Consider the following 12,176-nt stretch of genomic DNA (forward strand, 5'->3'; position numbering starts at 1 on the left):
AGAACTGCCAGGTTCTGCAGCATCTTCTTCAGATCTGTTTTGCTGTTTGAGCCCATTCTAGCAATGACAGGTCCATCCATCATCATGAAGTTGTCCTTTTCCAGAGACTGGTCCCTCCCGAGGCCACATCTCATGAGCATTCTGGTTGAGATTTCTCCAAGATATAATTGTTTGGTCTTCTGGTAGTCCGTGGCACTTGCGATTTTCTTTGCCAACCCGAATGCATCATTTCTAGTCTGACTTCCTTATTCACTGAGTGGCTTTCGCATGCATCTGAGGCTACTGAAAAAAACCGTGAGTTGGGTCAGTTGTACCTTAGTCCTCAACACTTTAAAGAAACCTTTTTTTAATAAAGCAGTTTTTTTTTACCAACAGATAAATCAATTTATTAAAATAGTTGATTTAAGCATCTGCAATGGTGACTTCAACCTCTACTCCAGGCTCAATACTGATGGAAGTGATCTGCTTCACTATCTCAGACGGACGGTGCAAGTCAATGAGACGCTTGTGGATCCTCATCTGGAATCGATCCCAGGTCTTAGAACCTTCCCCACAGGGAGTTTTCCTGGTCGTAATTCTCAGAGTCTTGGTAGGCATCCTAACTGGTCCCTTCACTTTCAGGTTCTTCTCCTTAGCCCCTCTGATCAAGTCAGCACACACTTTCTCCAAGGATTTCACGTTGCGGCTGGTCAGAGTAATTCTAATTCGGTGAATGGCCACCTCTGGTTCCACAGGTGTCTTTCCGGTGTCCTTAAAGCCATGGTGGCGGGGCGCTTCCTGACCGACTTGTTCCTAGGCGAGAGCGAACAGCGGTGAGTCAGGAATGGGAGCTGGGGACGGAGCATGACGGGACGACGGCCGCGTCTTCCTCAAAGAGCAATAAAGCAGTTTTATTGGCATATAATTCACAAGTATATGAGTTTGTGTGTATGTGGTTATTATTTTTTAATTATTTTATTGGGGGTTCATACAACTCATCACAATCCATACATACATCAATTGTGTAAAGCACATTTGTGCATTCGTTACCCTCATCATTCTCAAAACATTTGCTCTCCACTTAAGCCCCTGGCATCAGCTCCTCATTTTCCCCCTCCTTCCCTGTTCCCCCCTCATCGTGATTCCTTGATAATTTATAAATTATTCTTTTGTCACTTCTTACACTGGCCAACTTCTCCCTTTACCCACTTTTCTGTTGTCCATCTCCCAGGGAGGAGGTTATGTATAGATCCTTGTAATCAGTTCCTCCTTTCTACCCCCACCCTCCCTGTATGGCCACTCACCACTGGTCCTGAAGCGGTCATCTGTCCTGGATTCCCTGTGTTTCCATTTCCTATCTGTTCCATGTACACCCTCTGGTTTAGCCTAATTTGTAAGGCAGAATTGGGATCATGATAGTAGGGGAGTGGAGGAGAAGTATTTAGGAACTAGAGGAAAGTTGTGTGTTTCATCTTTGCTACACTGCAACCTGACTGGCTCATCTCCTCCCTATGACCCTCTGTAAAGGGATGTTCAGTTGCCTACAGATGGGCTTTGGGTCCCCACTCTGCACTCCTCCTCATTCACAATGATATGATTTTTTGTTCTTTGATACCTGATACCTGATCCCTTCGGCACCTGTTGATTACACAGGCTGGTGTGCTTCTTCCATGTGGACTTTGTTGATTCTGAGCTAGATGGCTGTTTGTTTACCTTCAAGCCTTTAAGACCCCAGGTGCTATCTCTTTTGATAGCCGGGCATCATCCGCTTTCTTCACATTTGCTCATACACCCATTTTGTCCTCAGCAATTGTGTTGGAAAGGTGAGCATCACAGAATTCTGGGTTATTAGAACAAAGTGTTCTTGTGGTTGAGGGAGTACTTGTGTCTAGGCCTGAAGTCTGTCTGTTGCCTTAATACTTAACATATAAATACATACACATATATCTATTTTCCTACCTTTATATATATTTACATATGTCCATGCCTGTATTTAGACCTCTGTAAATGTCCTTTGCCTCCTAGTTCTTTATTTCCTTTTACTTTCCTCTTGTCTCACTATCATGTTCAGTCTTCATCTGTGTTTCAGTAATTCCTCTTGGCTATATTACCCTTGAGATCAAGCCCCACCAGGCATTCTATTCCCTCCTCGCAGTCAAATCAGGCCTTTTTTTGGTAGCACACAGTTACACAGTCTTTTCAGAACTTCTATATAGAAAGCTTGAGTAATAGTCTGAGCTGGTGGAATGGACTCCAAATCCACTATCCCCTCCAAATAAAAAAATTATGAGCATTATTTTATTTTTTTTGGGGGTGGGGGACGCCCTCCTTTACTGGCACAAGAGACTTTACTATTTTTTTTAGGACATTCATAGTTGAAAATTATTTTCTTTCAAACTTATTTTCTCTGAATTCATTGATATTTAAAGTTATAAAATTCCAGCCACCTAATAACCTATTTGAATATAGTTGACAAATATAAAAATAGGCATGCATACATATGAATACATATATGAGTAGACTATACTATTAAATGCAGATCTACCTTGTGAAAGGGATTGCAAATTTAATAGCATTCAGAGATGTGTGAAGCCATGGTTAAGTTGCTAGAAATCTCAAGGTAGGTATAAACAACAGAAACACCTATTTTATTGACAAAAGGTGAAATTTGAAAGGCAGAATGTGAGATATGGATTTTGAGGTGATAGATCTTTTAAAAAAATTATTTTATTGGGGGCTCATACAACTCTTATCACAATCTATATATTCTTCCATTGTGCCAAGCATATTTGTACATTTGTTGCCATTATCATTTTCAAAACACGTTCTTTCTACTTAAGCCCTTGGTATCAGCTCCTCATTTTTCGCCCTCCTTCACCCACCCTCCCTCCCTTGTGAACCTTTGATAATTTATAAATATTTTTTCATGTCTTACACTGACTGATATCTCCCTTCACCCACTTTTATGTTGTTTGTCCCCTAGAGAGGGTGTTATATGTAGATCACTGTGATCGGTTTCCCCTTTCTACCCCACCTTTGGCTCCTGGTATCGCTGCTCTCATTATTGGTCCTGAGAGGTTTATCTGCCCCGGATTCCCCGTGTTTCCAGCTTTTATCTGTACCCGTGTACGTCCTCTGTTCTAGCTGGATTTGTAAAGTAGAACTGGGATCATGGTAGTGGTGAGGAGGAAGCATTAAAGAATTAGAGGAAAGTGGTATGTTTCATCGGTGCGCTACTGTACCCTGACTGACTAGTCTCCTCCCTGCAGCCCTTTGTAAAGGGGTATCCAGTTGCCTACAGATGGGCTTTGGGTCTCCACTCCGCACTCCCCCTCATTCAAAATGATATGATTTTTTATTCTCTGATGCCTGATCCTATTTATACCTTGTGATTGCACAGGCTGGTGTTCTTCCTCCATGTGGGCTTTGTTGCTTCTCACCTAGATGAATGCTTGTTTTTCTTCAAGCCTTTAAGACCCCAGATGCTATATCTTTTGATAACTGGGCATCATCAGCTTTCTTCACCACATTTGCTTATGCACCTGCTTTGTCTTTAGAAATTTTGTCAGGAAGGTGAGCATCATGGAATGTCAGGCTAATAGAGCAAAGTGTTCTTGCATTGAGTGAGTACTTTAATAGAGGCCCAATGTCCATCTGTTACCTTTATACTAAACCTATAAATATATGTACCAAGATCTATTTCCCCATGTCATATATAAATATGTTTACATATGTACATGTCTATATTTAGACCTCTATAAATGCCCTTTGCCTCCTAGCTCTTTCCTCTATTTCCTTTTACTTTCCTCTTGTCCTACTATCATGTTAAGTCTTCATTTGGGTTTCAGTAATTCCTCTCCATTACATTGCCCTTGATCAAGCTCTATGAGGCCTCATACACCCTCCTTGCCATTGATTTTGGATCACTTGTTGTTTCCTTGTCCCTGGGTTTGTTAACACCTACTTCCTTTCACCTGCTTCCCCCTCTCCCATGTCCACCCCTGGAAATGTTGGTCCCATTGTTTTCTCTTCCAGATTGTTTATCCTGCCTATCTTATCAGATAGACCTGCAGAGATAATAATATGCATAAAAACAAGACAGAGGAGAACAAAACACAGCAACAATTAAAAAAACAATGACTAAAAAGAGAAAAGCTAAGAAATAGTTCAAAGTCTGTTTGTTGACTTTTAGGAGTGTTTTCCCATCGAGTCTGATGGGGTGCCATGCCCTTGTCCCAAAGTCTATTTTTGGTGTTCCCTGGGGACTTCATTACTCTGATCCCCTTGTTCTTCTGTTGCACACCCTTGGTGGTGAGGTGATAGTTCTTTTGTGCCCTGGTGGCAGTGTGTGTTGCACGTTGAACTGCCAACCACAGTAGTTCCAGCCCACAGGCTGAAAGAGAAAGATGGAGCTGTTGGCTCCTGTAAACATTAAAAGTCTCAGAAACCCACACCAGACAGTTCTACTGTATCTAGTGGTTTGGGGTTTAGGGTGGGATGTGAACCTAAAGACAAGTTGTTACACTGAATGCCATTTTCATCAGGAACATTGTGAGATTCTCAAATTATTTGGGTTATTATAGGAGGAGTGGTTGATTTAAAAAAAACACAGAGAGGGCAATAAATAAGGAAACTTTCAGAAGAATTAACACATTTGAATTATAATGTTGGTGCAGAATATTGACAGTTCAACAAGCAGCCCTGTCGTGGAGGAAGTACAACCAAAGTAATCCTTGGAAATGAGGATGGAAAGACTTTGTCTCATGTACTTAGCACACCTCATAAGGACAGACGCGTCCTTGGAAAAGGACACCATACTAGGTCATGTAAAGGACCCAAGGAACGTAGGGAGACCCTCAACAGAACAGACTGAGATGAACTCAAACATAACCACAATGAGGATGACCCAGGGCATGGCAATGTTTTGTTCTCTTGTGCCTAGAATTACTATGAGCTGTAACCCAACTGATAGCCCCACCCCCACAACAAAAAGAAGTGGTAAGTAATTTTATGGACAACCATCTGTATTGGTCAATCTATAAGCGCAACAACTAAAAGAAGGGTTGAGGGAAAATCAAACGTACTCCTACGCACTTCTCTCTAAGGATGGAGTCTTCATTAGACAAACAAAGAGACCCGACCTTGGTGTAAAAAAGGCCAATGTCAATCTGTCAAACAGAAAATGTACTGTGGGCGGTCTAATTCCCTTTTCTGAAGGCAGTGACATATTACTTTAAGTTTGGATGAGCTCTTTTTTAAAGATACAGGTCATACCATTAATAATTTGACGTTGAAGTCAGCAAACTGTTTTGTTAAAGGTCAGATTGTAAATAATCTTGACTTTGTACAATCTCTGACTCAGTTGCTCCACTCGGCCGCAGTAGGGAAAAAACAGCTATTCACAGTATGTGAACGAATGCCTGTGGTGGTGTTCCAGTAAATCTTTGTAACCAGCAGTCAGTGGGAAGCATTTGGCCATGTGAACTCTACCTGACTTGGTCACTTTAGACTTTCGGCTCCATTTCTTTTTCACTTTAGGGCTCTACTTGGGTCCTCCCCTCCCTCTGCTGTGGTCAAGAAACCCTCTCAGTGCTACTGGAGCAGGTCATAGGGCTCAGCCTTTTGTTTCTCGATCCTGTGTATCGCTCTTCTTTATTGTCTGATGCCTCATATATTCCCAACTGTTGTTTCATGTATTTCTGTTCAGCTTTATTTGTTGGTTTGGTTCAGGAGGAAGGGTAAATATGGTAGGGACAATGCTTTTTAAATTATGGATATATCTTGTGATGCCTTAAGTGCCTTAAATTATGCTTTATGTAATACTTTAAAAAATAACCCATGGGGTGGAAAGGGGGAATCGATTACAGGGATCTACATATAACCTCCTCCCTGGGGGACGGAAAACAAAAAAGTGGGTGAAGACATCAGACAGTATAAGACATGACAAAATAATAATTTATACATTATCAAGGGTTCATGAGGGAGGGAGGAGTGGAAAGGGAGGGGGAAAATGTGGAGCTGATACCAAGGACTCAAGTAGAAAGCAAATGTTTTGAGGATGATGATGGCAACAAATGTACAAATGTGTTTGACACAATGGAGGGAGGTATGAATTGTGATGAGTTGTATGAGCCCCCAATAAGGTGATTAAAAAAATAACAACCTGAAATAATTATTGTCAAGTCCATTCTAACATATGACTTGATGTGTTATAGAGTAAAACTGCGCTCATCAGACCGCTCACCCAGTCTGTGGCCTCTTCTCTTGCCATCAGATTGCTGACCTGTCTTCTAAGGATAGGTTTGAACTTCTGGCCTAGTGGTTGGGTGCTAAATGGATCATGCAATCCAGGAACATTTTAAGTGATGGTTGTTGCGATGATGTGCCATTAAGGTTGGTTCCTTCTCATCATGACCCCATGTGACAGAGTTGAACTGTCCCATAGGGATTTCTTGACTTCAAGCTTTTTGCTTTCTCTCTTATTTATAGACCCTGGAGATCAGATTTATCAATTTCCTTATTTCCAGTAAATGGTCTTACGTTCTTGAAATACTTGAAAATACTGTTTGTTGATTCTTTTGTAATACTGTAGCTTTCTTAAAGCTTTCTATTTTGAAGTGGGTTTACAGAACACATATGTTTTCCATTCAACAATTTATACATTTTACTTGATGTTATTCACTATGATTATCCCCACAACATGCCATCATTTATTCCATTCCCCCCCCCCCTTTTAAATCCTCCTTCTTCCCTAACCCTTCCTGCCTTTGGAATGTTGTCCTTGGACAAATGCTTTCTTTTTTATCTCAAATTGCTGATTATTCCAAGGAATGTGTACCTCCCTCATGCTATTGTTGCCCTCACAGACTTACATTTGGTTTGGCTGAACATTGAGCAACACTGGTGAGGGCAGTTCCAGTCCTGAAGAGTGACTACATGTGTTGGAGTGATTTACCTGATTTGACTCTTCTGGCCATCGTCTTTGTAACTCCCACCAAAGGACTGGGTGGAGGCAGGCAGATTGGGTGTATAGAACTCTAATGTGGAGAGCGGTCAACCTTGCCATTTCTCTGGGTATATTATGGGTCATCTCAGATGGAAGAATGGAGGAACCTCACTAATATCAAGCAAGGAGCATCAGAAATTGGTGTAACATGTGGACTGTGGGTCCATTTGTACTGAAACGACTTGACTCAGGAGACAGATCTGTAACATCAGAGAAGTATGGAGAAACAACAGCGGTTGAGGCAATATGTTATGCTGAGTCCTCTAAGTAAGCAAAGCCAGTGACTTCTGTATGTGTAAGTATATAGAAAAAGATTTATATCAAGAAAAGTCTTACATGGTTATGGAAGTGGGTAAATTTAGTCCAGTTCAAATCTATGGGTTTTATACAATAAAACATTTTCCAGTTCAGCACTTTCTGCATGGATAAGTCAGAGCCCTTTATTAGAATCTTCATGTTGTAAAACCATTATTGATATCTCTTTCCAAATTGTTCTACCACCATTATAATAAACTCACTGCCCCAAGCACAGACATTCTTCCTCCTTCACCTATGGTAGCAATAGGACAAGTTTAGGGTTTAAAATTTTTTTATTAGTTTTTAAAATATAATATTCACATATCATACACTTTCATAGTTAAATATTTTTAACAGAGTAGTATATACATCATTACAACCAGTTGCAATGCTCCTTGTTCGGTCCCACATTCATTGACTACTTACCAATTCCTCCTCCCTATCCCCTTGCCCAATAACCATCGCATCAGTTAGTCTCTGTACCTCCACTCCCTCTTTGCTTCACAAACTGGGAAACCCAACAGAAACAATAAAAAATGAAATAAAAATGAGACAGAAAGAAGGAAATTAAAACAGTAATATTAATACAAAAATATAAAAATTAAAATAAGAAGTAAGAAAGAAAAAAACCCACCAACAATATTTATAATACCAGATAAGAAATTTCTGTCATGGAATGTGCGATAAATATTTGAGCCTAGAGAAAATTTAGGCTGGGTCAAGAGGGAGGTCTACTGACCAAGTTTCATATATTATACCATAAGTCAATCCACCATAATCAAGGTTACAAGTATCTCTGTCTGATGGTCAGGCTGTTCCAGCCCTTGCCTGTGGCTAGAGGTCTCTGTCCGAGGCTTAAACTGACTAGATAGTTTGCAGATGGATTTTGGGTTCCCACTATCCTCCATAGTCTCCTACAAATTGGGTGTTCATAATTTAAATTTTGATACTTTTCCTTTCATCATATTTGGGTTTTACTATTGTCATCTTTGTTAGTTTAAAAAATCATTTTATTGGGGGCTCATACAAATCTTATCACAATCCATCCATCCATCCATGTGTCAAGCACATTTGTACGTTTGTTGTCATCATTCTCAAAACACCCTCTTTCTACTTGAACCCTTGGTATCAGCTCCTCATTTTCCCCACCCTCCCCCTCTCATGAACCCTTGATAATTTATAAATTATTATTTTCTTCATGTCTTATACTGTCCATTGTTGCCCTTCATCCACTTTACTGTTGTCCGTCCCCCAGGAAGGGGGTTATATGTAGATCATTGTGATCCATTCCCTCTTGCTCCCCCACCTTCTCCTTAACCTTCTGGTATTGCTACTCTGATTATTGGTCCTGAAAGGTTTATCTGTCCTGGGTTCCATGTGTTTCCAGCTCTTATCTGTACCCGTATACATCATATGGTCTAGCCAGATTTGTAAGGTAGAATTGGGATCATCATAGTGGAAGGACTGGGGAGGAAGCATTGAAGAAGTAGAGGAAAGTTGTATGTTTAATCATTACTACACTGTACCCTGATTGGCTCATCTCCTGCCTGTGACCCTTCTGTAAGGGGATGTCCAATTGGTTACAGGTGGTCTTTGTATCTCCACTCTGCACTCCCCTTCATTCATAATGATTTGATTTTTTTTTCTTCTTTGATGCCTGATACCTGGTCCTATCAACCCCTCATGATCACACAGGCTGGTGTGCTTCCTCCAAGTAGGCTTTGTTGCTTCTCCTCTAGATGGTGTCTTGTTTATCTTCAAGCCTTTAAGACCCTAGATGCTATATAGTTGGGCACCACCTGTTTTCTTCAGCACATTTGCTTATGTACCCGCTTTATCTTCAGCGATTGTGTCGGGCAGGTGAGCATCATGGAATGCCAGGTTAATAGAACAGAGTGTTCTTGCATTGAGGGAGTAAATGAATAGCGGTCCAGTGTCCATCTGCTACCTTAATACTAAACCTATAATTATCTATTTCTCCATCATCATATATAAATATATTTACATATGTACATGCCTGTATTTAGACCTCTATAAATGCCCTTTCCTCCTAGTTTTTTCCTCTACTTCCTTATATTCTCCTCTATCATGTTCAGCCTTCATTTGGGTTTACTCTTCCCACAGCTCCTCAGGGGTCTGACAGTCCAACTCTAGCTCTCCTCTGTGTGCTTCTTCATATGGGCTTTCTTGGGTTGGATCATGTTGGCTTCCTGTAGGTGCCCTCACAGACATGACTCATCTCTAATCTATTAAAATTTTAAAAACCCTCCATATTTATCCATTGGAAAATTCTGGGAGGTCACACTAAAGGCATTTCAGTCTCATTTGTATTGCTTTTGTGCAGTAAGAGTCTCTAGGTGGTGTCAATAGTTAATGCACTTGGCAGCTAACTGAAAGGCTGAAGGTTTGAGGGGACCTGAGTGACCTTGAAAGAGTCCTAGCAATCTACTTCCAACACTTCAGTCATTGAAAACCCTATGGAACACCATGCTACTCTGATGCATGTGAAGTGGGTTTGAACTCACAGCCATGGGTTGTCTACAGTGAGCCTTCTAGTTTTCAGTTATTTTCACTTTCCTGTCATAAATTCAGGGGCTGCAGATGAAGCTCTCTCAGTATCTCAGCTGCAACTCCTCTACCGTGTGTCACGCTGTCTCTAGATGTCTCTATCCACTGTTAAGGAAATTGGAAAATCTCTACGGAAAGTTTTTCTTCAAATCTTTCCTCTCCCCAACATTTTATACTAAGATTTGAGTGAGGCATTTACGAGCTGTCCACTTTGATATTCGCCACTTCCCCCTCAAGTTCGATGAGTTAGCCAGCCTTAAAACTCATTGCTATTTAATTTCAGTCACTTTATGACGGTTCCTAACTGCGGGTGATGTTGCAGCCTAAGGCATTTGTAATGCATGAAGGTGTTTAGACTATTGTAATGATTTGTGGGATACTATGCAATTTATACGGATGAGTAGGCAAGAATTGTTCTCCCTCCAATACCAATAGTATCCGTGTTGAGAAACAAAGATTTAGTGCCTCAGCTGAAGCATTACTTTTAATGATACATTGCAGTCATTGGTAGAATTGGAAATAAATACAGTCCGTCTCAGCCCCAAGATCTCAGCCATTGAGTCATTTCTGTCTCAAAGCAACCCCACATAAGATTTTCAAGGTCGTAAATTTTTACAGGAGCAGGTAAGCCTCACCTTGCTCCTGTGAAGTGGTTAATGATTCTGGACCACTGATTTTGTGGTTTACTGTCTAGCTGACTAAATAGCCCTAAAAGAAGGCACAGTGGGTCAAAGACAAATAATATTGTTTGCAAACAGAATGTTAATCATATGTGTTCGGAGAGTTTATTCATGGATTCGTCCTTTCCTTAGTTGTCTAAATTATATTAAGGGAAGTAAGCTTTACCAAATTAGTCCTGGTGGTGCAGTGGCTAAGGCTATGCTTCTAATCCAAAGAGGGGGATTGGGGCTTCAAGCACATTAGCCACTCTGCAGAAGAAATTCATTACAGTCCCTTGCTGTAAAGATTGTTGTTCGTAGGTGTCATTGAGTTGATTCTGACCGATAGCAACCTGTATGCACAACAGAGCTAAACACTGCCTAGTCCTGGGCCATCCTTACAGTTGTTGTTATGCTTGAGCCTGTTGTTGGCACCACTGGGTCAATCCAGCTCCTTGAGGGCTTTCCTATTTTTTGCTGCCCCTCTCCTTTACCAAGCATGCTGTCCTTCTCCAGGGACTGGTCTCTCCTGACAAGATGGCCAGTCTGTAAGATGAAGCCTTCCCATGGTTGTCTCTAAGGAACACTATGGCCATCATTCTTCCAATACAGATTTGTCTCTCCTTTTTTTTTTCAGTCCATGGGATGTTCAGTATTCTCCAGCACCACAATTCAGATGCATTGATTCTTCTTAGCTCTTCCTTATTCCATGTCCAACTTTCACATGTAGATGAAGCAATTGAAAATACGATGGCTTGGGTCAGGTGTACCTTAGTCTTCAAAGTAACACCTCTGCTTTTCAACACTGTAAAGAGGTACAGCGCAACAGATCTGCCCAGTGCAATGCTTCCTTTAATCTCTTGATTGCTGATTCCATGAATATTAATTGTGCATGGAGCAAGGTGAAATCTTTGACAATTTCAACCTTTCTGCCATTTATCACGATGTTACCTAATGGTCCAGTTGTCAGGATTTTGGTCTTTATATTGAGTGATAATCCATGCTGAAGGCTGCAATCCTTGATCTTCATCAGAAAGGGCCTCAAGTTCTCTTCACTTGCAGTAAGCAAGGTTGTATCATCTATGCATTGCACATTGTGAATCAACCGTCCTCCAATCTTGGTGCTACGCCCTTCCTGTGATCCAGCTTCTCTGATTATGTGCTCAGGATACAGATTCCATAAGTGTAGTGAGAGAGCACAATCTGGATGCATATCTTTTCTCATTTTAAACCATCCAGATTCTCCTGTTCTGTTTGCACCACTGCCTCCTGGTCCATGTACAAGTTCTGCATGAGCACAATCAAGTGTTCTGGAAATCCTATTCTTCTCAAGACTAACCATAGTTTGTTGTGATACACACAGTCAAATGCCTTTATGTAGCCAATACAACACAAGTAAAATTCTTTCTGGTATTCTCTGCTTTCAGCCATGATTCTTGTGATGTGAGCAATGATATCTCTTGTTCCACGTCCTCTTCTGAGTCTGACCTGAACCACTAGCAGCTCTCTGTCAGTGGGTTACTGCAACCCTAGTTGGATGATCTTCAGCAAAATTTTACTTGTGTGTGATAGCCATGCTATTTTGCTTTACGTTGAGCACTCAGTTGGGTCACCTTTCTTTGGAATAGGTACAAATATGAATCTTTTCATCATATTCCCTGTCTTCC

The 12,176-nt window shown here is 41.0% G+C and overlaps 1 protein-coding gene across 1 annotated transcript; it reads right to left on the minus strand.

Moving 5' to 3' along the window:
* Positions 1–364: 364 nt before the first annotated feature.
* On the minus strand, positions 365–7,744 carry LOC142451737 (small ribosomal subunit protein uS10-like). Its single transcript, XM_075553411.1, has 2 exons — positions 7,709–7,744; positions 365–792 (listed from the first exon to the last, which is right to left on the minus strand). The coding sequence occupies exons 1-2, from the start codon at positions 7,742–7,744 to the stop codon at positions 403–405; spliced, it is 426 nt and encodes a 141-aa protein (XP_075409526.1). The 3' UTR covers positions 365–402.
* Positions 7,745–12,176: the final 4,432 nt, after the last annotated feature.

This window comes from Tenrec ecaudatus, chromosome 6 (assembly GCF_050624435.1).
Source record: "Tenrec ecaudatus isolate mTenEca1 chromosome 6, mTenEca1.hap1, whole genome shotgun sequence".
Taxonomy (NCBI): domain Eukaryota; kingdom Metazoa; phylum Chordata; class Mammalia; order Afrosoricida; family Tenrecidae; genus Tenrec; species Tenrec ecaudatus.

Excerpts from the sequence above, each read along its gene's own strand:
- LOC142451737 (XM_075553411.1), bottom strand. The coding sequence starts at position 7,744 with ATGGTTATTGGGCAAGGGGATAGGGAGGAGGAATTG. Across the intron at positions 793-7,708 it reads GGGATAGGGAGGAGGAATTG|GAACAAGTCGGTCAGGAAGC; the intron begins GTAAGTAGTCAA and ends GCTCTCGCCTAG.